Consider the following 24,505-nt stretch of genomic DNA (forward strand, 5'->3'; position numbering starts at 1 on the left):
GCGGCGGGACAGTCTCCACCCGATTGGCGAGCTCTGGCTCTGCGCAAGCGCTCTGGGGCTAGCCTCGTGCCTGTGACCCAGAATTCTTGGGCCTCGGAAGAGACCATGAGCTCCGGAGGAGGGGGGAGTCCAGCCGGCGCGGCGGCGTCTGTGCCGTTAAACGGACCGGAAGTTCCCGTGAGTCTTTGCCAGGACTCCCCTCCCATCGCTGAGGAGTGGAATGTTCCGACTCCTTAAGGGACTGGGACGCAGACTCGCTGGCCTTTCCACTGCTGGTGTCACGAGCTGGTTTGGGTATTCAGTTAGGGCCTGTCCGCGGCCGCGAGGGCGCCAGAGCTTGTCTAGTTTCTCGACCGATGTTCCCGGGAAGCGTAACTGGAGTGCGGCGGGCGGCTGCGGCCAGGCGGGCCTGGGGGCGGGTGCCTTGGCCCTGTGCTCATATCTAGGGACCGAAATGGAGGAGCGCGTGCATCTTTGTCCGGCAGGGTTCTGCGCTCTGGGAACCCCTCTCCCCGGGCTCGTAGCCGGGAGTGAGTGACCCCAAGGAGGACTGGGTAAGCGAAGCTGCCTGCACCCGAGGGCGCGGGGCGAGGCTCGTAGGGGGGTCGCGAGGGAGGCTTGCTCGGCTGTCCTGATGATCCCGTAGGAAGTGCCGTCAGAAGCGATAACTGACGACTTTTACGCTTATCTGATGCGGTCGCTGACACCTGACGCTTTAGGTACCCGTATCTGCCAGAGTCTGCCCTAAATGCACGTGCTGATCCTTGTTTCAGATGGCGGCCCACTCGGTTTTGCAGACGGGAGCAGCAGCCCCTCCTCGAGGTAAGAACCAGTCTCTGTGGACTTAATAACGCTAACTTAGCTGTGTCTAAGGTTCTTCCACCCTTAAACGCACGGATATTGCTTGATGCCTTGCCGTTATCCCTTTCATGCATTTGATATAATTATGCACGGCCTCTTGACGTGTTTGGGACGATTAGGTTGCGGCCCCTAACCTGAAGCGAGTTTTGTCTAAACCGCGTCTGTGTTCAGAAGCAGATGCCTTCAGGCAGGTTTAGCCAAAGCCCAGGTCCCTGGGCCGGTAATAGGAGTGGTGAGGTGCTTGGCTGCTCTGATGAGATCACTAATAGGAAGTGCCGTCAGAAGCGATAACTGACGATAAAGTTTCCCGACTGACTGCAGTCAAGGCATCCTCACCAGTTGCAGGTGCCCAGGAGTTGGGTGGTCTGGACTGTGACCCGTAATTTCTATATTCACCCAGGTTGCCAGCTAGTGAGGCATTGCCAGCGCGTGCTCACCAGCCACCGAGTATGGGAGCCTGGACCAAGGTGAGTGAACTTTGGACTGTAGTTGAGGAGGCCGAGGTGTTGAATCATGAAGTTGCTATTGGACCATATGTTGGCAGTTTCATCTGGCTGACCTAGTACCTTGACCTTTATCGACCGAGTATCTGAGAATGATTTTGGTTTGTGTGTGGACTAGATTGCAGAGTGAGCCCCAGGAGTTCCTTTTTATGTCGTGGCTGTAGAGCCCTGAGCAAACTTTGTTTTGAGATGCTCTGAAAACCGAAAGCATTAGGTGTGTAATGTTTAAAATAATGTGACTTAATGGAATTTGAAACATCTAAAGATGGCAGTTATGACTCAGTCCCTAAGGACTGTTGAGGGGATGGATGTGCATTTGTATAGTCGTGGCTGTCAGCACAGTGGGAACTGCTTCCAATTGCCCTTGGCTGTCTGTCCACAGGTGCCTTATTCATCCCTCCAGGGTCTGAGCTCTGAAGAGTGGTGACCAGCAGAGTTTTAGAGCCGGCAGCAATGGCAGGAGCACCCCAGCCCAAGACAAGGTAAGACCTGATCTGGACCATGACCACTCTGCATGATAGAATGGATGAGCAGCTAGTTTTGTTAAAATGGTTTTGCAGAAAAGGATATCAATGATGAAATCACCCAAAAGAAGCTGGAATTACCGGCAGATTGTGTAGTGGTGAACCTATGGTTTTCTGAGGATATCTTTATGCTGTGAATGACTATTCTGGGGAGTATAAAGTAAGATTCACTGATACTTAGTTTCCTTGCAGGCTAAGCTGCAGCAGGGGCAGAATTTGGAAGTTGCAAGGACCAGTGGCAGCCATCAACTTGGACGTGGAAAATACAGGCTTCAGTGTTTTGTTTTGTGCTGAGTATCAAAGAGGACATTCTTACTGTTAAAGAGCCAAGAAATGGATCTGGCAGCTTTTTTCTAGGACAGTGGAGTCATTAAATTCATAGTTTCCTAGTATTGGCCCTTAAGCAAAAGTAGCTTTTTTGTACTTGTAAATATTGTATGCATTTGTTATACTGGGAGAGAGAAAATTCCTGAAATTTGTATCTCCATGCAGTTACCATAGATGTAATAAAAGGATGCTCTTTTGTATTAAGTTCTTAGAAATGTATATTTTTGAAGAAAAAGTCAAGTCTGATCACTGCTGACAAATATTGTTTGGTCTCTAAGTCGTGTCAATATTAGTGGTCCAATTAACTCCTTGTAACCTTCTCTTATGGTCAGTTTAAGGTGTTCTCCCCTCTTGAGACTTAGGGCAAAAATCCCAAAGCATTTAAGGCATCTATACACAGTCCTGTTCCTCTGGGCTCTGTCCACTGGCATGAGCGTCCTCTCTCCTGAAGCCCCACTCCCATTCCCACCCAGACTGCAGCATTTGAAGCCCCAGTCTGTAAAGGTCTTGGCTCTCTGGCATCAGATTAGAAGCTTCCCTAACCCTGTTTACCTGAGGGGCCCTGGTTCACCAACATCATGGGTACATGAATAATTTTCTCCAATTCAGCAATAAGCTGGGCTTTTTGATTGGGCCTGAATGGGTAGGCTTTGGGTGTAGGGAAAGTGGGGTGGAGATTTTCTTATCCTCCTCCCAGCTGTGGTTGCTCGGAGGCACCTCATCTTTGTGGTCCTGGGGTTTGGGGAATGTGCTCAAATTTTGGGGACCCCATGAGAAGGAATTTTATGAGAAATGGTCCTTTTAAAAGGAAGTAAGGCTCACTGTGGCCTGTACCTTAGCAACAATCACCCATGGGAAGGTCTGGCAATCTGCATAGAGGATGGGGTTTGTTTTCTGAGTGGGTCATATTTTGTGCATGCGCTAGTCTGCCCCAGGCTTGCTAGGCAGGCTGCCATACTGGTGGGTTTAGGGAATAGCTGGTCCCCTGGGTAGGCCCTGGGGTCACATCACAGGCTAAAAGACTTTGTAGATGATGGGAAATTTGTTTCAAGGAGCCCAGGGCTCCACAAAGAGATACCCTTTAGTCCAGATGGGGAGGGGACTCCTGGGGTCTCTAGGAGCCAGTTCCCTACCCCAGCCCTTGACTTGGGGTACAGTCAGCATCTGGCTGGGGTTTGCTGGCCTGAATATCTGTAATTCAGGATTGGAAAGTCCTGAGTTAGATGGAGGGCCTCTGCTACACAACTTTCCTAGAGGAGAGCTCTCCGGATTCACAGTAGCTCAGGCTTCCAGCATCCTCAACCTGCTGCAACCACAGGTCTAGGGAGGCTAAGGGTGGATTCCTTTCAAGCCAGGGATGACTTCTCAGGAGCCAGAGGCAGACGTGGGTGGACAGGGGAGAGGGAAAGGACCGAAGAGGAGTTATAGTGCTCCTTTCCCAGATGGCACCATCCGGCTTCCCATGGGGGTGGGGGGAGGCCCTGCCCAGGCCCACTGTGGAGCTCCCCCTCAGGAGCCCCAGCCATCCTATCCCAGGAGGAGTGACTTTGGCCCACACTCCCCTGTCACGTCTGGGTTGCACCTACAGTTTCCCTGCCCTCCTGGTCTCTGGCCGGGGTTTCAGGGCCCCCTCCGGGATCCTCTGGGCCCAGGGTCTCATCCTGGGTCTCGTGCCCACTGCCAGGGCCCTCGCCCAGCTCCAGGATGGTGGGCAGGTGGCCCTGCTTGGGGGATCGCTTGCGTAGGCTGAGCAGGAAGGGCTGGGGCAGCGAGAAGATGTCCACGTTGTTGCCCAGGTCGATCCACGTGACACTGGGGAACTTCCGGGGGTCTCTGAGGGCATCGGTGAGGTCGCGCAGCAGGGCCCGCGTCAGCCGGTTGCCGTTGAGGGCCAGCGTGGTCATCCGGGGCAGTGTGCTGAGCGCCGGCAGCAGCTGCAGAACCATGTCATCTGTGAGGCCCGTGAAGCCCAGCTCCACACTGTCCACCTGCTCCCCGCAGCGCTGCAGGTAGCTGGTCACCCGCTCCAGGTCACGGGAGGTCAGCGGGATGCCCGACAGGTCCACCGTGTTGTCCGGAGGGCTCCCGGCCAGGACCGCCTTGAGGCTGAAGGGGAGATGGGACAGCAGGGCTCGAGCGAGAGCAGGAGGCTTTTCTCAGGAGGCCGAGGTGGGTCACCTCCAGGAGTCAGCCTCCACTCATCCTTGTGACTTCAAGAGGCTGGGGACCCCAGGCCCCTTGCACTGCCCCACCTCTCAACCTGACCGCCCAGCGGGCAGAGGCTGGTGGACCCCAGGGTAGGCCTCAGTGACTAAGGGTACATTCAACAGCCAAACGTCTGGGTCTGCCCTGGATTCCTTTCTTCCTACTCGTGACTTTTAGATCCTTAACCTCTGTGCCTCAGTTATTTAGCTGAAAAATGGAGCCAACTGGGTACCACAGGTTGTCATGTGAAATAGGAATGCATTCAGGACAGTGCCCTTTATAGGAGGTGGCAAATGGGCGAGTTCCCTACTCCACCCAAGAGCAAAATAAGGTCTCGGATGCCCCTTCTTCAGGACCACCTTCAGGCCAGAAGGAGGATCCTTAGCGAGAGCCCTCAGGACAGCAGGCAGGGGTTGGGGGTGGGTGCAGGGGCCCGGAGCCTGGTGGGGGCGGCTCTCCCTCCCACTTCCACTCCCCACCTCTGCCACCCCTTGCTCTTCTGCCCTGCCTCTTGCTCTTCTTGCTCTGGACCCAGATCTCCTGGTCTCCAGGTACCCAGGTAAACCCAAGGCTCCAACCCCGGGAAGGACAGGGAGGTGGAGGGGCCCCAGATTGCAGCTTGGATTTCCTGTTGGCCTCATAGGAGAAAGAACCAGGCCGAGGTAAGAACTCACTAGGAGTTCCAGCAGAGGGACCACAAGTGCAAAGGCCCCGAGGCTGTTGGAACTCAGCATGTCTGTGAGCCAGGAGGAAGGCCACCCTGGGGGAAACAGACCTACACTCGGGGCTGAGCAGGTTTGAGTCAGGGGGACAGGGAGCCCCCAGCAGGAGTAAGGCTTCTGAATGGAGAGTGGACTGAGCATGCCCATGCCCTGGGGAGACAGAAGGCCCTGGGTCCCAGCAGAGCTCACAGCCCAGCTTCTCCCTCTGCAACCAGCTCACAAATCTGGCCTTCTGGGTTCCACAGGTCCTGTCCTGCACTCTCCCCACACTTGGCCTCACCTTGGCCCAGCTAGAGCCCCCTGTGCCTACATTCTCCCTCTGGGAGGGGCTCTGAGGAGTCTTCCCCTGGCTTGAGAGTGGGGGCGGTGTCCGGAAGGGAAGGGGGACCAAAGCTCTTCTCCGTGCTTCCCCTCGCATCCCATCTGCAGGAGCTGGAGAGGAGCCTGCGCATCAGGACCCCAGCCAGTCTGCCCTGTGATTCATCCACAGTATGTTCCCCTCCGCTTCCTCCTATGATGCTGTCCTGGCCCTGGTTCTGTGTCCCAGTGTCCCCTCTGCCCCCAGGGTGCAGGCGGCCACACAACCTCTGAGGGGCCTCACAGCTGCATGAGCCAGGGACGTGGCTGGGGTCTGGGACCCTGGGAGACATCAGGAGGGCTGGTGATGGGTGGGAGGAGTGCCTACATTCAGCCCCCACTGTATAGATCAGGGCCTGGATGCCAGTGCCTCTCAGGGCTCATGCCCACCTGGAATGCCCTCCCCACCCCCATCAATCCTTCTTCTGCAAGCAGCTTGTATCCTCTCCCCACTGCCCTGGGAGGGGATGCTGCACCCCGCAGACCCAGCCTGGCACAGCTGACTGGGAGCTGCCCTTGGAGGAGGAGGCTGGGCGGGGCGGGACTCACCAGGCCTGGGGCTTCCTCTTCACCAGCCCACGGTGGCGCCTCCACTGGGAGTGGGGGCTGAGGTGGTACGTCAGCTGCCGGCACAGCTTCTCCATGGCGCCCAGCGCATCGCCCTCCTGCAGACCAACCACAGGTCCCTGAGTCGCTGGAGCAGGTGGGGAGCCAGGCCCTTCTCCCCGCCTCCTTCCTCTACGGGACTAGCACGGCCACCCCACCCGGGCTGAGCTCATGCTGCGCTGGCCCGCGGTGGCTGCCCGAAGCAGGGGCAGGGGTTGCAGACTCATCTGCACACTGGTTTCTGTGAATTAGTTGCTGTTGTGAATAAACCTGCTGCTGCTGCTGCTAAATCGCTTCAGTCATGTCCGACTCTGCGACCCACAGACAGCAGCCCACCAGACTCCCACGTCCCTGGGATTCTCCAGGCAAGAACACTGGAGTGGGCTATTTCTTTCTCCAATGCATGAAAGTGAAAAAGTGAAGTCGCTCAGTCATGTCTGACTTGTAGTGACCCCATGGACTGCAGCCTATCAGGCTCCTCCATCCATGGGACTTTCCAGGCAAGAGTACTGGAGTGGGTTGCCACTGCCTTCTCCGGAATAAACCTGAGATTTCTATAAGAGCCTGATTTCAGGTGATGTGACAGGTGACCCCTTAGCCAGGGTCACCACGGTCCCTGCCGCTTCCCGATGCCCAGGGCTGTCCTGCTCACTGGCTCTCCTCACAAATGCCCACTGGGCCCCTCCCAGGTGCTGGACATTTGCTCTGGATGCTGGGAGCAAAAGTCCTTGCCCTCGTATTTCACAAGACAAAGAGGACAGTGACATCCTTTACCACGTCTCTTCTGCCCACATCAGCAGTGGGAAAATAAAGGAATGCAGGGCCAAGTCTTCCCCACCCAGTTCATCCCCCTTCATTTCCTGTCTGGTCCACTAGCATTTGAGCTCGAGACCCTGGGTGTTATGGCCTGAACTGTGTCCCCCCAAATTCTTAAACTGAAATCCGAATCCCCAGCACCTCAGAATGTGGCTGTATTCAGAGACAGGGCTTTGAAAGAGTAATTAAGATAAAATGAGCTCATTGAGATGGGCCCTAATCCTATATGACCGGTGTCCTCATGAGAAGAGACCAGAACACAGCTGTGTACAGAGGAGAGACCATGTGAGCACACAGGGAGAAGATGGCTGCCCACATGCCAAGGAGGGCAGCTTCAGAAGAGACCAACTCTGTTAATGTCTTGATCTTGGACTTCCAGCCTCCAGGTCTGTGAGGAAACACATTTGGGCTGTTTAAGTGCTATTTTTGTCGCGGTAGCCCCAGCAAACAAATACGCCAGGTTAGAGGACGCAGAGGGCAGATTTTAGAGACTCCTGCTCTGTCCAAGGGAAGTCAGTTCAACAGAGAGTCTCCGGCCTGAGAGACTGAGTGGCCCACAGCCTGTGCGCTCACCAGACGGTCCAGGGCCCAGGACCAAGGCCACGAAGTGCCAAGTGTGGATGCAAACCCACTTGCAGATGGCAACGTGATGTGGTAGGTCAAACATTACAGTGGCCAGTGCCCAGTGGGGCACCTGACACAGTGGGTGCTCGGTGAAGACCAGCTTGATTATTACCATTGTCATTACTCTGCCAGCAAGAGGCAGCACACAGCTCTCCCCCTTCATCTGACGTTTGGCTTTCCGAGGTTTTCGTTACTCGTGGTCAACCTTGGTCTGAAAATATTAAGTGGAAAATTCCCGAAATAACTCATAAGTCTAAAACTGCACTGTCCTGAGAAGCGTGATGAACTCTCATGTTGCCCCGTTCCGTCCTGTTGGGGACATAAATCATTCCTTTGTGTGGTGTAACCCACATTGTATATATTACCTATACCATTAGTATAGAAAACAGTTTTATGCAGTTTGGTACCATCTGTTTCAGGCATCCCCTGGAGGTCTTGGAGTGCCTCCAGGTGGCACTAGTGGAAAAGAATCTGCCTGCAATGCAAGAGACTGTAAGAGACTCAGGTTGGAGCCGTGGGTTGGGAAGATCCCCTGGAGGAGGCATGGTAACCCTCTCCAACATTCTTGCCTAGAGAATCCCAGGACAGAGGAGCCTGGCAGGCTACAGTCCATAGGGTTGCAGAGTTGGACACAACTGAAGCGACTTAGCAGACACACACGAAGGTCTTGGAACATATTCCCCGAGGATAATGTGGGATCTACCGTATTGAGTAGTTAAGAGTATAGACTTGATCCAAACTGTGTGGATTCAAATCCTTGCATTGTCACCTGTGTGACCTTGGGCACATCACTTGACCTCTCTGTGCTTCTGATCCTCATCTGTAAAGGGTTAAGTAGGATGGAGGAGCAACCAGCTCACATGGGGCCATATGGAGTTAAAGTGTCTGCCTCTAATGCAGGAGACCTGGGTTCGATCCCTGGGTCGGGAAGATCCCCTGGAGAAGGAAGTTGCAACCCACTCCAGTATTCTTGCCTGGAGAACCCCATGGATGGAGAAGCCTGGTGGGCTACAGTCCATGGGGTCGCAAAGAGTGGACACGACTGAGCAACTTATCTCACTTATGGGGCCTCTAGCTGAGGGATGTGATTGGATTTATGGGCTGGGGGTGAGGACAGGTCTGGCCTGGACACAATCACCAGCATCTGATTAAACCCCTGGCCAAGGAATGAGCAGAGCAGGCAGACAGGGGGATCAGTCAAATATCAAAGAGGCAGAGGGAGGGCCCAGGGGACATGAAATAACGGAGAAGGCTCGCCAGAGAAGCAGGAGTAAGCAGAGCCCTGGGCACCAAGAAGAACGGGCTGGTGGGCTCAGACACCCCACTGGAGACTCCAGTGAGGAGGTGCTGGCCAGCACAGGCTCAGGGATGGTGGTCATAGTGCTGGCCCGGGTGAAGGCCAACTTCTAGGCCAAAGGGAGAAGGGAGGGTGGCGCATCTAAGCCAAGGGTCTGCATGTGGGATCCTTTCACAATTCTTTATTTATTTGGCTGCTCTGGGTCTTAGTTACAGCATATGGGATTTTCGACTTTTGATGTAGCATGTGGGATCTTAAGTTGTGGCATGCAGAATCTAGTTCTTTGATCAGGATCAAACCCAGGCCCCCTGCATTGGGAGCACGGAGTCTTAGCCACTGGATCACCAGGAAGTTCCTTGTCCCTAGGACCCTTGCACATCAGGATCACCCAGAGCTTTAGAGAACACAGCTGCCTGGGCCATCCCCAGTGATGGGTTGGCACTGGGACTTTTAACGCCTCCCCCCCCCCGACCTCAGCCGAGATTTCCCCTGTGCTGCCAGGTGGACCAGTGGGGTGGGATGTGGTAGTCTGCCCAGGATCACCCCCGGGACCACCTGGGCTATTTCAAAACTGAGAAACGAGCTCCTAGCCCTAACCTTATCCTCTGACCACTTCTCAGGGGTTCCAAAATTTGGGAGCCACAGACCGTCCCTCAAACCTCTTGGCCAGAAGGAAGAAACAGAAAGTTCAGTTCTGTCGCTCAGTCTTGTCTGATTCTTTGCAACCTCATGGACTGCAGCACGCCAGGCTGCCCTGACCATCACCAACTCCCGGAGCTTGCTCAAACTCATGTCCATTGAATCGGTGATGCCATCCAACCATCTCATCCTCTGTCGTCCCCTTCTCCTCCTGCCTTCAATCTTTCCTAACATCAGGGTCTTTTCCAATGAATCAGTTCTTCGCATCAGGTGGCCAAAGTATTGGCATTTCAGCTTCAGCATCGGTCCTTCCAATGAATGTTCAGGACTGATTTCCTTTAGGATTGACTGGTTTGATCTCCTTCCAGTCGAAGGGACTCTCAAGAGTCTTCTCCAACACCACAGTTCAAAAGCATCAATTCTTCGGCGCTCAGCTTTCTTTATAGCCCAACTCTCACATCCATCTATGACTACTGGAAAAACCGTAGCTTTAACTAGACGGACCTTTGTTGGCAAAGAAACAGAAAAAGAGGCGGCAAAGCAGCCGCCGCAGTGCGCCGGCATCGCCACCAGGGCGCAGCCGCGCACAGGGCGAGGCCTCCAAGCTGGGCCTGTGCTCCTGTTTACTAAACAGGGACCGGAGAGGTGGTCAATTTGCACGGGGCCTGAGGCCAAACGTGAGCCGGAGTCGTCAGGGGTGAGAGCGCCTCCGCTTGTCTGAACTAAGATTCAGTGACTTATATTATCTACTAGACACTGGGCACTGCCTCTGGCTTCTCCTTCGTCCCAATCCTGTAATCACAGTCATCGCATGAGATGGGTGCCCCTGTAATCCGGCTTGACAAATGCGGAAACAAGAAGTCGAGGGGATGGCTGTCCAGGCGAGGTGAAGGCAGGCATCAGGACGCAAACCCCGCAGTCACTCTGAGGCTGGGCTCTACTCTGCCCTCAGGTAATGAATCTTTCTCCAAAGTGAGTCCAGGGTGGTTCTATCCTTTGCAACTAGGAAAGCCCAAAGCAAGCTCACTTGTTTTCCCACTCCAGGCCTCTGCCTGCAGGAACAGCTAAGCAGGACTGGCCTGGCGGTGGAGGAGGAGGAAGGAAGCGGGGAGGCAAGGAAGAAGGAGGATGCTGGCCTGTGTCCTCTTACTTTGAAAGCCGTGAGGCCCAGCAGCCCCTCTGTGGGACCAGACCCCACTCCCAAGCCACCGCTGACGGTCCAGAAGGGGGCCCTGGAATCCTGACTTTAGACAAGACTCCTCGGGGGCTCAACCCTGACAAGTCAACTCGGGAGCCCCAGGCAACCCTGAGACATGGGGAGAGGGGGTGGGGAGGGGGGCAGGAGCAGAGGTGGGGGGCAGGTGTCTGTGCTGGTTGGGGTCCCAGGGCCTCTTCCCAGCTTGTGCTGCTGCTGGGCCCCACGAGCCCCCTCAGTATTGGAAGGATAAGCCCTCTTCCTGGCTTGAGGCAGCCTGCATGGGCTTCTGTTACTTGCAACAGAGTCTTAACCCACAGCAGAGGGTTGTGGCAGGCAGGTTGCAGAATCTGCTCTCTAGGCTTTCCTCCCACCGGTGGAAAAGGAAGGAGGGGGAGGGGTGTGGCACAAGTTGGGGTGACCGGGCACCTGCCCAGTGCTGCTGACCGGAGGCCCCAGAGAAGACCCTGCTTGAGGGGTTCACTGACCTGTCAGGGGAGAGGCCCACGGCAGACCTGCAGGCCCCTCCAGGCGGGGTCAGGCCCCTTCCGATGCCATCTGCTGTCTTCACCCCTGACCCCAGGGCATAACAAGCAGAGCCTTCCACCACTCTGCACCCAAGGCTTCCTCATTCATTCATCAAACACGGCTGCCCTGCCTACTGTGTGCTGGACGCTGCTCCAGACACCGAGACTGTGCTGGGCTTTCTGTCTACTCCTCCCCCCATCCACTCTCTGTTCTCTGTGCTGGACAGGCTGAGCTCTTACGGACAGACCGCATCACTGGCCCTCTTGCTCCTGACTGCCAGTGTGATCAGCTAATGGGAGGGAGGTCAGAGGGCAGGAGAGAAAGGCCTGGGATTAACTCTTCTTGTTCCTGCCCTGCTTCAGTCAACCTCCAAGAGGGCCCCACAGATGCCGGACTCCTGGGCGTGTACAGCCTCCTTCCACCCGCGTCAGAGCTGATGGGACGATCCACTATGGCAGTGACGGCATGTGACGTCTGAGGCTGGCTCAGAAGACAGTGTGCTGCTCCCTTGCTCTCAGGCATCACCCGCTCTGGGATAAGCCAGCTGCCCTGACATGAGGGAGCTCAAGCAGTGGACGGGCCGTGGGCAGAAAGCTGAGGCCTCCCGCCATTAGCCATGGGGGGCGCGCCATCCCGTCAGTCCCCTTCCAGCCTCCAGACACTTGCAGCCTGGGCCAGTGTCCCGAGCCCCCAGCTAGACCCCGAGCTGCCGCTGTTCCTGAATCTCCCACCTATAGAGATGGTAAAACAATGTAAGTCCATTGTTTTAAGCCACCACATTTTAGGATGATTTGTTATGCAGCAACAGAAAACACAATAAAGTATAAAGAATGAAACAAAGAAAGAGAAAAAAAGGAGGATACAGGGCGATTTTGGGAGAGGCGTTCTCCTCCCAGCTCCGGCAATACAGCTCTGCCCACAGCCCTTCCTCAGTAACGACTTCCTGCTGCTGGTCTCTGGTGTCTCAGTGGCCCTGGTCCATGGTCCATTCCCTTCTTCCTGCCCACAACCCTGGAAATAATCCCTTATTGTTGCTATTCAGTCACTAAATCAAATCCCTCTTTGCGACCCCATGGACTGCAGCGTGCCAGGCTTCCCAGTCCTTCACCATCTCCTGGAGCTTGCTCAAACTCGTGTCCATTGAGTCAATGATGCCATCCACCCATCTCATCCTCTAATGCACAGTGGAATGTGTCACCTGCTTGTGCCAGGAGCAGGATGATTGTGAACAGGCGGACATCCTCTCTTGCCCCTCCGGAGTTTATATTTTAGTGGGCAGAGCAGCCACTAAGCCAACAAACACGTAAGCAAGATAATTTCCGAGGCCAGTGAGTGGAATGAGAAAATAAACGGGGCGTGAGGTAGATGCTGATCAGGGACCTACTGAAGGGAGGCTGGGCAAAGAAGGCCTCTGAGAGGCAATGCTTAGGCTGAGTCTGAAAGGAGGAGAGGAGAGCTGGGGCAGGAGGCAGCAGAGTCCCGAAGGTTGGAGAGACTCTGGATGCCGCAGGAAGAGAGGAGCGTGGGGGCTGGAGCGGAGTGGGAGTGATGGGAGGGGAGATTCAGGCGGGTCCAGAGGAGGGATCGGCGAGTTCCTTAAATCACAGCACCGCACAGAAGGCTTTTCAGGAGGTTCCTGGTGATGCAGTTTACCTCTGCACAGAAGGGCAGAGAGGCACGGAGCCAGGAGCGGAGCCCAGAGTCAGGAGCGGAGCCCAGAGTCCAGCTGGAGGCTCTTCCAGCAGCCTGAGGAGGAGGGCCTTGGACACGGCCCCGACACATTAGAGAACTAGGACTGCCGGGACGTGCTGACAGGTGGACAACACGGGTGCCCCGTCCAAATCGCCCAGGGTCCACTGTTTCCGACTTTGTGCCCGACCCTTCTCTGCTGTGCCCCTGCCTGGACAACCAACACCTGCCAGCTTTGTGGCAGCCACCCGCTACCAACCCACCCCACACCTGCCCCAACGGACCCCCAGCCCTCCTCGTCTAGCCCTCCACCTAGAAGTCTTGGCACCAGACACTCTGGAAGCCAGAGAAAAGGCCCTAGACAGAGCTCCAGATGGGGGTGCCGCCCTGGAGCAAGGTTCAGCCCCTGGGAACCCAGGCCAGGTGCAGGGTGGACCTGGGAACCACCTCTTGCTCTGATCTTGGTTCTACCCTAAAGTGGGGCCCGTCCCAGGACTCCTCCACCCTGCCCTGGCTTCCTGCTCCTTCCTCCTGCTACAAGGAAGCATGTTTTTTACAAACTGCTGGAAATTGAGGGATGGGAGAAAAGACACCAAACAGAGAGGAAAGCCCAAGTGGGCAGCTTCCCTGCTGTGGCTGTCCCCTCCCTGCCCAGGTCCCGGCCTGGACTGTGGAGCCAGCGGGAAGGGGAATGGATCTCCCACCCTGAGGGGCTGGGCAGCGCCCACAGAGCCTGGAGAGCCGCGGAGCCAGGCAGGAAGTGGACCTGAGTGAAGCGGGTGCATGTAAAACGACACTCGGTCCAGAGAGGAAGACCAGTGGATGTGGTGGGGAGTGTGGTGAACTGAACGGCGGGCAGGGCCGTGGCTACCCTCACACAGCACCTTTGTGCAAACTAGACAGAGCTCACCTCTCGGTGGACGTGGTCCTGCCCCTGTGCCATGGCTGGTGGGCAGAGAGAGGGCTTGGACTGAGCTGTCTCCTCCCGCCCCGCCTGCTCTGTGCACGTGTCTCTGTGCAGGATGCAAACTATGCAGCTGTACATGGCAGCCCTGGCCCCAGACAACAGGGGCGGCTACTCAGCTCCAGGCCTTAGACCCCATTTTCCAAGGGCAGCCAATATGGGGATTGTGTGAAATACTTTTAAACGTTGGCAATGAATCCAGATTTGATGCACCTGGTGGGCCGAACAAAGCCAGTACTGAGAGTGCAGGCGTGTAGCCTTTACTATGGATGCTGGGCCTCAGGTGCCTGCATGAGGGGCCTGGGCAGCATTGACCAGCCCCCCACCCCAGGCACCGGGCTGTTCTGCCCAGGAAGGCGCTCGCCTCACACCCCAGACCTGGCTGGCTCAGACCACGGCTGCCCTACCGGCTTGGGGCAGTGGATGTAGCGGGCCAGGCTGATGATGAGGTCATGCGTGATGGGGTCCACCAGGTTCCTGAAGCTGGCGTAGCGGTACAGGACGTCGTCCAGCGAGGTCGATTCCATGCCTAGGTCCTGCAAGAGGGGAGGATGGCCAGAGATCAGTGAGGCCCCCCTGCCCTGCCCTGGAGCCCCACCCAGCACACCCGGGGCAGCCTGTGGAGGTGGGTTACAGTCCCTGGGGTTGCAAAGAGACACAACTGAGCGCATTTTCACTCTGTGTGGCAGGCGAGGCTGGGAAGGTAGGAATTGGAATTCAGACTGTTCATATGTGGATGAGAGACCTCTTCCCTCTTGGGGTCTGTTTCCCCACCTGTGAAATGGGCAGATGGACTATGCCAGCAGTTACCAAACTGTGTTCCAAGGTCTTGGGGCTGATAAGACAAGAGGGAGGCCAAGGGTCAGCAAGTCTTTGGGCCTAGTTCTCAGCAGAGCTGCTCTGCTCGCTGTCCTTCAGTTTTTTTGTGTGTTTTTTGTTTTTTTAAGGCAGTTCTAATGCCAAAGTCTGAAAAACCTGGACCGGATGGCTGCTTGGGTTTCTTGGGTTCCTACCAGCCCTACCCTGTCTTCCCACCCCCGTCCTCTCCAGGCCAGTAGAAGTCATCCCATCCTGGAAGGACCAAGAAGACCCGATCTACTCACCCAGGACGCCAGGGCAGGTGTGGGAGGATGTAAGTTGTCCTTTCCCAGAGGCCCCCCGCCCCCAGGGCCATGTCCCCATCCTCTCTGTCAGTCTGGACCCCTCCCAGCCTGCTGACAGTGTCTCCGTCTCTCTGGGCAGCTCTTATCTGGAGTCATGAAACTGTTGCTGGGGAGGGGGCCGAGGGTGGAAGGAAGGAAGGGGGTGGGGAGGGGGTCTCCCCAGGAAGGCAGACGTGGCCCTGATCACGCGCTCTGGGTAAGTGAGTCACGGCCACCCCGCCCTGTGAATTCCAGCTGGGGTGGGGCTCCCGAGGTCCCAGGGCGCGGGGTTATGAGAAGCTGCAACATGGAAAGACCAGACGGGGCTGGTGCGCTTTTATTGCTTTATTTCTTTACTTCAACCCCACCTCCTGGAGGAGGAAATAGCCGCCAACTCCAGTATTCTTGCCTGGAGAACTCCATGGACAGAGGAGCCTGGTGGGCTACACAGTCCATGGGTCGCAAAGAGTCCAACACGACTGAGCAACTAACACTACATTTTCGACCCCACCTAGGTCCATGGGGTGCCTGCGCTACTTCAGAGCACCTCACACTTCCCGAGGACCCTGGGCCACTTCCAGCATCCCTGGTGTCCTCTCCATGTCCCCCACCACGCCAGTGTACTGGAGACAAATGTGTCATGACCACACTGACAGTCCTACTGACCCTGCCCACCAGGGACCTTGACGCTCTGCTCTGGCTGCATGTGGGGGTAGGGTATGGGGGGCGCAAGAATCACATCCACATGCGGCTCCTCCAGGCTGCCCTGGGCATAGCTTTGGCCTGGGAGGGGCTGGTCTGCCTTGCAAATACCAGGCAGTGAGGAGAATCCTGGCTTCCTCATTATGGGTCTAAATGGCGCCATCTTTAGGACCTGTGCATGTGAAGTTCCTCATCAGGAACCCTGGACACATCAGCAGGTACCCCAGAGTCACCGCTGTGGGCAGCTTGGCACGGAGAGTGTCCCTGGCCTGGGACCAAGTGGGTCAATGGCCAGCATGTGCCATCTCGAAGAGGTGGGGCCCCCACCTGAGCTTGAAACACCAGGTTTGGGGGCTCACTCCAGCGGGAAAGGTGAGGGGTATGGCTTTCCAAAAAGCAACCAGAGATTCACACAGCGTTTCTCAAAGCATGAGGGGTGACCCTCAAGACCCTTTCAGGGTTCTGTGAGGTCCTCTTTTCCAAATCGGCACGATAAAATTTTCTCTGTCGACTTCAACCAAAACAGCCTACTGCAAGAGATTAAACACAGAGCAGCAGGTATGAGGGTTCAGCTGTCTTCCAAGCCGGCCACACACGAGAGAGATTCACAACGCCATGAAACAATATGGCTCTCTTCACTGTATTTTTTCTTTTGGAAAATATATTTTCACAAAAATTTACTTCTTCCACATGCAAGCTTATTAACTTTATTTTTATTTATTTTTTTTAAAAGAATTTCTTCTGGGCCTAGAAACATCAAAGTCTTTTTTTTTTTAAGATTTTTTTTTTTTAATGTGGACCATTTTAAAAGTCTTTATTGAATTTATTACAATATTTCTTCTGTTTCGGGTTTTGGTTTCCTGGCCATGAGGCACGTGGGATCCCAGCGCCCCAACCAGAGGAGGTGGAACCCACACCCCCTGCACTGGAAGGAGAAGTCCTAGCCACTGGACCACCAGGGAAGTCCTGAGCTTATTAATTTTAAATGAGTGAATAAATAAATATTTAAAATGTTTGTTTTGATTTCTTCTAGGTAGACAGCCTTTATTAGATATGACCCATACACAAAAAACCTCTTTGAGGCCCTCCATAATTTTAAGAGTGTAAAGATTCCTCAGGAAATTAAAAGTAGAGAATTCCCCGGGAGTCCACTGGTTAGGACTCGGTGCTTTAACTGCCGTGGGCTCAGGTTCAAGCGCTGGTCAGGGAACTAAGATCCTGTAAGCCACACGTGTGGCCAAAAATAAATAAACAACATTAAAAACAGAACTACCATACAACCCAACAGTCACACTTCTGGGTGTACATCTAAAGGAGACGAAAACATACTACCAAGGAGATGTCTGCACGTCCATGTTCACCGAGAAGTTACTCATGACAGCCAAGTCAGAAACAATCTAAATGCCCATCAATGGATGACTGGATATGGCAGATGTGGTCTATATATACAATGGAATACTATTCATCCACAAGAAAGAAGGAAATCCTGCCATTTGCAACAATGTGGATGGACCTTGAGAACATCATGCTCAGTGAGATAAGGCAAAGACAAAGACAAATACTGCATGATTGCACTTAAATGTGGATCTAAAAAGAACTGAACTCTGAAAAACACAGTGTGCCGGGGCTGGGGGTGGGGGAATGGGAGATGATGTTGAAGGTTCGTACTTGCAACGAGAAGACAAGTAAGTCCACAGTACACTGTTAAAGAAATGCACACAGGTCAGCCATGAAAGACACCAGAAGTATAAACATCAAGCTTGCTAAGAGATAAGACCTTAAGTGTTACCAACACTAGAAGAAATGTTATTTATGGGACAAAAACAGGGGTGTTGGCTAATGCTACAATGGTAACCATACCATTATGAATGTATCAGATCAATACAGTATATGCCTTAAAATTGTTATATGACAGTTATATCTCAATTTAAAAAAGAGATAGAAAGTATAAATAGGGCTCTTAATGCCAAAAACACTTGGGGAACTGCAGGGATGGAAACAGGGGTACCCTAGGAGACAGTACAATTCACCATGGTCAAAGGGTGGAAACAACCCAAGCGCCCATCAACTTCCACAGGCACATGCATAAAAACGTGGGATATGTCTGTGATGGAATGTTCTTCAGACATACAAAGGAACAAAATATGACATATGCTACACTGTGGCTGATCCTTGAGGACTTTATGCTAAAAGAAATCAGTCACACATATGTGTGAGGGTTCCACACATATGAAGCAGTCACATTCATAGACGCAGAGTCTATGCATTCATAGATGCATAGAATGGTGGGGGCCAAGGGCTTCCGGGGAATTGCTGTTTCAGGGGATTGAATTTCAGTTTGCAAGATGAAGAGTTCTGGAAACAATAGTGTGATGGTTGCACAACGATATGAATGAGCTTAATGATACTGAAGCATAAAAATGGTTAAGATGGTAAATTTATGTGATGTGCATTTTTTTTTTTTAAATGGGCTTCCCTGGTGGCTCAGCAGTAAAGAATCTGCCTGCCAGTGCAGGAGACTCCAGTTTTATCCCTGGGTCAGGAAGATCCTCTGAAGAAGGAAATGGCAACCCAGTCCGGTATTCTTGCCTGGGAAATTCCATGGACAGAGGAACCTGGCAGGCTAAGTTCATGGGGTTGCAAAGAGTTGGGCATGACTGGGTGACTAAACAGCAACGACAACAACTTTTTAAAAAAGGTCCTAAACGCAAGGGGGCAAACACAGACACCTTCCTGGGAAATGAGGGAGAAGAAGGGGGCAAATTTATGTGGCAATTATTTTTCCTGCCTGTCCCACCTGGTTATTACAATTTTTCTCACCATGGGTATTTCTAGCTGTGGGTATTTTCTTTAAATTCTCCTTCCATGTCGGGGTCTTTCCATCTACAGACATGGACTTTTCGGAGCCTGTCTCCTCATCAGGAAAGCCGCGCTCTGAGTATCTCTGGACTTTCTCTCTTCCCGTGTTGTACCCACCGCCGTGGAGGGCCCACGTTTGCCTCAGTCACTGACCTCGTGTCCTGCAGCATCAATCCCATTCCCACTGCCCTAGTTAGGACTGTGTGCCAGCTAGCATTCTGAATCCTTGCAATTCTTATTTTCCTTGTTAATCTCCCTTTTCATCTTGCCCTGTTGTTTTCTTTCCATCTCAGCTTGGCCTCTTTTCGTGACATTCTGTGCTTTTTTCACAAAGTTCATTTCCTCCGGAACCTGCCATAGATCATTACAGAGTCAGGGTCCGGCCTCCACACATTTCCCTGATGCACAGGATTTTTTCCCCACTTGTTCACCCTTGAAGTGGGGGCGATCTAGTGAGATCCCCCCACCTATCAAGTCTAGTGTGATGCTGTGATTTACAATACATACATACTTGGGCTTTCTGGCACGGAGCTCCTAAACCCTCAGAATTTCCTAAATGATGAGAGAGACAAAGGTGCCTTTTGTTATGAGATGACATTTTAAAATGCTTTTTGTTAACAAGGTGACTTTTGGAAAGTCCCTTGGTCATCTGGAAATGGGGCTGGTAGTCAGGGGAACCAATCTTGTCATTAGTGAAAGTGAAGTCGCTCAGTCGTGTCCAGCTCTTTACAACCCCATGGACTGTAGCCTACGAGGCTCCTCCATCCACGGAATGTTCCAGGCAACAGTACTGGAATGGGTTGCCATTTCCTTCTCCAGGGGATCTTCCCCACCCAGGAATCGAACCCGGGTCTCCCGCATTGCAAGCAGATGCTTTTACCATCTGAGCCACGAGGGAAGCTCTTGTCATTAGAGGTTGGGAATTTCAGTCCAGCCCCTGACCTCCAGGGAGGGTACGGGGGATGAAGAGAGTCAGTCACCAGTGGCCAGTGAGGTCATCAGTCACGCTGACTGATGAAGCCTCGGGAAAATCTCCACAGTGCAGCGTCCGGAGAGCTTCTGGGTCTGTGAGCACGGGAGGTGTGGAGAGTGGACACCAGGGGGGTGTGGAAGGTCCTGTCCCTCCCCACAGCTGGGTCTGTGCCTCTCTCCTGTCGAGCAGCTCCTGAGTTACATCCACTGTGTTAAACTTGTGAGTAGAATGTTTTCCTGAGCTCTGTGAACCACTGAAGTGAATTCATCTGACTTGAGGAGAGGGTTGTGGGAACCTACAGCCGAGAGCTGGGTGGTCAGATGCACAGTTGACCACCTGGACCTGTGACTAGAGTCTGCAGTGGGGGCTGTCCTGTGGGACCGAGCCCTTATCTGCAGGGTCGGACACTCTCGCTGGGCGAGTGTCAGAACTGAGTTGAACTGTAGGACACCCAACCTGCGTGGGATAACTGTTCGTTGTGGTGAACCACACCCACACGCCGAACTTCTGACCTTGTTCCACGGCTGCCTTCCTGGGGGAAGAGCTGAGTCCACCTCTCAGGTTTTGGTTTGTAAGGAGGCCAGCTTGGCCGGAGGCCACATTCGGGACACTGAGCCAATGCAACTCTGACCTTGGGGAGGGGTGTCTTTGCCCATCACCATGGACTGGGTCTCCCATACTTCAAAAATGAGGTCTGCGGAAAGCCACTATGTGGTCAGTATCCCAGGACCTCCCTGTCCCTGGCCGAGCCCAGGGGCCACAGTGGACTTCCGGTGGCCACGGCTCTCGGGTTTCCTCTTCTGCCTGCCTGTTGGAGGCGGCGTCTGAGGGCCACTTTCTCTGAATACACCCAGAGAAGCACAGGGAAGGTGCAGGCAGGGGAGGACTCCAGCAGTGCTGTGTCGACCCCCAAACCGTCCGTCTCAAGGGGAAGGGTGGCCGCCTGACTTCCTCAGATTACGGAGAAGGGCTCCCTTTCCCCCAGGAGACCTCGGCTTCCTGGGGGAGCCGGGTGGCTCCGTCTGTCTCAACAGAGCAAGAGGGAGATCCTCCCAGGCTGCCCACCTGTCTCTGTTTTCAGGAATTTTCATCTTTTTTTGGCGTGTCTCCTCAGGTATTTTAGGGGAAAGCTGGGGGAAGCCACACAGGAGGCTGCCACGCACACGCTATTTTAAACCACAACCACCCCCTTCCCTTTTAAGTTCCAGGTTTCAAGCCTGTTCCCAGGAGGGAGGCCCCGCAGGAAGCGAGCTTGTTTCTGTCTCTCTCTTCCAGGCATGAAGCTGCGGCTTCTGCAGTAACACAGTCTGGGGAGGGAGCGGACGGCCGGGTCCGCATATTAACCAGCAAAAGCGGACAGCTGGCACTGGAGCCGCCGGAGCCTGTGTGCTCGTGCTCTCGTGCTCAGGGTGGGTAATGAGGCTGTGAGCAAACAGGGTCCTCCTGAGGACAGTAATTAGTCCAGAGGGCAAGCAGGGAGCCGGCAGGCTGCCGGTCTCCTCCTGGGCCCAGTGCATCAGAGGTCACTCCTCTGGGGAAGGACACAGACTGGGTACTGGCCTCGCCTGGGTGCCAGCTCTGTGTCCCCTCCCCCTTGACATTCTAGCTGCCTTGAGGATTCCCAGGAGAGGGACTGGAACTGTCGGGTACCCACCAGAAGAAGAAGCTAGAGGATCTCCACGGGCAGGGACCCCGTGCAGACACTAGGCAGCTGCTCGCTGAATGAAGACAACGGCCTCCAAGGAAGGTGGCTGTTGTTGTTCAGTCGCTCAGTCGTGTCTGACTCTTTGTGACCCCGTGGACTGCAGCACGCCAGGCTTCCCTGTCCTTTGCTATCTCCCGGAGTTTGCTCAAATTCATGTCCATAGGGTTGGTGATGCCATCCAACCGTCCTCTGTCGCCCCCTTCTCCTCCTGTCCTCAATCTTTCCCAGCATCAGGGTCTTTTCCAGTGAGTCGGCTCTTCACATCAGTGGCCAAAGTATTGGAGGAGGAACAGCAAACCACCCCAGTATTCTTGCCATGAGAACAATACAAAAGGAAGGTGGGCAGAGTCTTAAAATGCCGATGGGAATGGAGGAGACACCTGGGGCCAAGCACACACAGAGTGCGAGAAACCAAAATGGATGCACCAGTTAAACGGTAGCCCCTGAAAGACAAGTCCACACTTTTAGTCCCTGGAATGTGTGAATGATGTCTCATTTGGAAAAAGGGTCTTTGCAGATTGATTACCTTAAAGTCCTCAAGATGAGACCATCCTGGCTTATCCAGGTGGGCCCTGAACCCAACAACAGGTATCTGATAAGAGACAGATACAGGGGAGAAGGGGACAGGAACATGGAGGCAGAGACTGAAGTGATGCAGCTACAACCGTCAGCCTCAGGGGAGACTGGGCTTGACTTGAGACTTTTGGTCTCCAGAACTGTGAGAGAATAAGTTTCTGTTGTTCTAAGTCACCAAAGAGTTTCTCTTGATGGCTCAGTGGTAAAGAACTCACCTGCCAATTCAGGAAGACATGGGTTTGATCCCTGGGTCTGATCCCTGGGTCAGGAAGATACCCTGGAGTTGGAAATGGCAACCTACTCCAGTATTCTTCCAGGGATAATCCCATGGACAGAGGAGCCTGGTGGGCTACAGTCCACGGGGTTGCAAAGAGTCAGATGCAACTAGACAATAACAAGTCACCAAATTAGCAGTCCTGGGAGACAACAGATGGAAACGGAGGTGACATGTTTCTCAGTGATGCACCTGGGTGAAAAGAAAAGGTCAGGCCAAGTGGGCTGGAGCCCTTTTCTCCTCTGACTGCTGCTGACCTCAGGCAGGAGCACAGCTGCAGGCACCTGGGAGCATCACCGGCAAAAATGTCCTGCTGTTTTCACCAGTCCTTGGTCCTCTCTGGATGAATGTACCCCAACACACTCTCCCTTGCTGTCTGCTCCCAGAGGCGGGACTGGGCTGGTCAGAGATGCTCCCTGAGATGGCTCCAAGCCCAATATGAGAAAGAATATTTAAAAACAAGTGGTAAAAGAAATCAATGGGCATCCCTGGTGGCTCTGTGGTAAAGAATCTGCTCACCAGTGTGGGAGACTTGGGTTCGATCCCTGGTCTGGGAAGATCCCACATGCTGTGGAGCAACTAAGCCAGTGCCCCACAACTATTGAGTCTGTGCTCTAAAGCCTGGGAGCCGTAACTACAGAGCCCGTGCTCTGCAACAAGAGAAGCATCTGCAATAAGAAGCCGAAGCACGGCAACTATAGGGTAGTCCCTGCTCTTCGAAACTACAGACAAGCCCACGTGCAGCAATAAAGCCCCAGCATAGCCACAAAAAATTAAATAAATTATTAGGAAGAAAACATTCTGACACATGCTCCAACAGAATGAACCTTGAGGACATTATGCTAAATGAAGTAAGCCAATCACAGAAGGGGCTCAGACTGTATTATTCCACTCATATGAGGTCCCTAGAGGAGCTGAATCCATAGAAACAGGAAGTAGGATGGAGGGTGCCAGGGGCTGGGGGAGGTGGTGCAGAGTTGGTGTTTAATGTGGACAGAGTTGTAGTTTGGGAAAACAGAGAGTTCTGGACGTGGATGGTTGCACAACAATGTGGATGTGCTTAATGTCACTGAACTGTACTCCTCAACGTTGGTTAAAGGAAGTTTTATGTCATCTATGCTTTACTACAACTAAAAAAAAAAAACCAAGTGGTGAATTCACAGGCCCTGGAGGTATGTAAGAAGCAGAGAGATCTCTTAGCTCAATGGTGGCAGGATTTCTGTACCAGGAGGGAAGGGCTCTCTAAGGACTCTCTCTCCCTTCTGGCTCCCTGGGAGTAGTCGTTAGCGTGGCCTTGGATGCAAGATCCTGGAGCCAAGGGTGTGCAGCGTGCGCCGTCCAGGAGGACATCCAGGAGGAAGCTGAAGAGGTGGGGCCTCGAGGGAGGAAAGCTCTGGGAAGGACCGTGAGAGGAGCAACGACAGACAGAACCCAACCCAGAGAGGAAGCCACCCGGATGGGGAGTTGGAGGAGGAAGAGTTTGAGGGTGGGAGGTGGAGGTGGAGGACTGCAGAAAGAGGAAACTGGAGGACCCTGGAGACCACCCCCTGGAGGTGGCACTGGGCCTGTGGCTACCCTGCTCCCTTGACAGTGTCCTTAACTCGGACAGGGTTGAATCTACCAGGACATACGGGAGTGAAGCAGCTCAGATATCTCAGAAATGTGTCAATCTGGCATCTCACACATGTGTAACCTTTTAGAGGATCAAGTGGGCTTCCCAAAGAAACTGCCTGCCAAAGCAGGAGATTTAGGAGACTCCGGTTCAATCCCTGGGTCCAGAAGATCCCCCCAGGGAGGGCACGGCAACCCACTCCGGTATTCTTGCCTGGAGAACCCCATGGACAGAGGAGCCTGGTGGCTACAGTCCATGGGATCGCAAAGACACAACTGAACGGACTTAGCGCCCACACACAGAGAATCAGGTAAGTCAGAGAACCTAACAAATGAGACCTGCGTTCCAATTTGAAAGGGGTGAGTGAGTAACTGAGGTTGGGCTTATGATTTTAAGCAGCCCGCCGAGGGAGGATTTGGCCAAGTCTGTGACAGTTTTGAAATGTTTAACAGAACTTCATATCTATCCTATTTATAAGCTTAATATGTTACATTTTAAGAACTGCTTAGGACCTTGGGAAAGTCCTGTTTTTTAGGATGGCTATTTACAAATTTAGGAAAACTGGACATATTAAATTTGTAAGAACACTAAGATATCTAAATAAATTTAGTTAACGAAGTTATAAGCCTCCTACCCTTAAATGTGACCACTGAAATCTACTAGATTCATAAACAGAATAATGGCATTTGTAGATTAAACTTAAAATGTTAGGGAAATGGTAGGCTTTAAGTTTTTCAGTTCAATATATTGAATCGTAAGTGAGAAAATCAAGCACCCATGAGCACTGTGCGTATGTGTGTGTATA

At 53.5% G+C, this 24,505-nt stretch overlaps 1 protein-coding gene, 1 long non-coding RNA gene and 3 other non-coding genes across 6 annotated transcripts in view; 4 read left to right on the forward strand and 1 right to left on the reverse strand.

The window, feature by feature from the left end:
- Positions 1–231: 231 nt before the first annotated feature.
- LOC129649234 (uncharacterized) lies at positions 232–2,419 on the forward strand. 2 transcript variants are annotated; one of them, XR_008713029.1, is made up of 5 exons: positions 232–554; positions 774–822; positions 1,262–1,328; positions 1,768–1,846; positions 2,081–2,419. It is a non-coding gene; the product is annotated as an uncharacterized LOC129649234 (long non-coding RNA). The 2 variants fall into 2 exon arrangements; XR_008713028.1 differs by having other exon boundaries at positions 234–554; positions 1,747–1,846.
- Positions 628–694, forward strand: LOC129651929 (small nucleolar RNA SNORD49). The gene has a single exon (XR_008714421.1). It is a non-coding gene; the product is annotated as a small nucleolar RNA SNORD49 (small nucleolar RNA).
- LOC129651928 (small nucleolar RNA SNORD49) lies at positions 1,108–1,178 on the forward strand. Its single transcript, XR_008714420.1, has one exon. It is a non-coding gene; the product is annotated as a small nucleolar RNA SNORD49 (small nucleolar RNA).
- Positions 1,935–2,008, forward strand: LOC129651953 (small nucleolar RNA SNORD65). The gene has a single exon (XR_008714442.1). It is a non-coding gene; the product is annotated as a small nucleolar RNA SNORD65 (small nucleolar RNA).
- Positions 2,420–2,567: 148 nt separating the features above from the next.
- Positions 2,568–24,505, reverse strand: part of LRRC75A (leucine rich repeat containing 75A) — a 34,239-nt gene continuing 12,301 nt past the window's right edge. The window contains exons 2-4 of the mRNA XM_055576445.1: positions 14,265–14,393; positions 6,049–6,164; positions 2,568–4,321 (exon numbers count right to left, since the gene is read on the reverse strand). Coding sequence (XP_055432420.1) covers positions 3,781–4,321; positions 6,049–6,164; positions 14,265–14,393 — 786 coding nt within the window. The 3' untranslated portion in view covers positions 2,568–3,780. The remainder of the gene's footprint in view (positions 4,322–6,048; positions 6,165–14,264; positions 14,394–24,505) is intronic.

The sequence above is a fragment of the Bubalus kerabau genome, chromosome 4, assembly GCF_029407905.1.
Source record: "Bubalus kerabau isolate K-KA32 ecotype Philippines breed swamp buffalo chromosome 4, PCC_UOA_SB_1v2, whole genome shotgun sequence".
Taxonomy (NCBI): domain Eukaryota; kingdom Metazoa; phylum Chordata; class Mammalia; order Artiodactyla; family Bovidae; genus Bubalus; species Bubalus kerabau.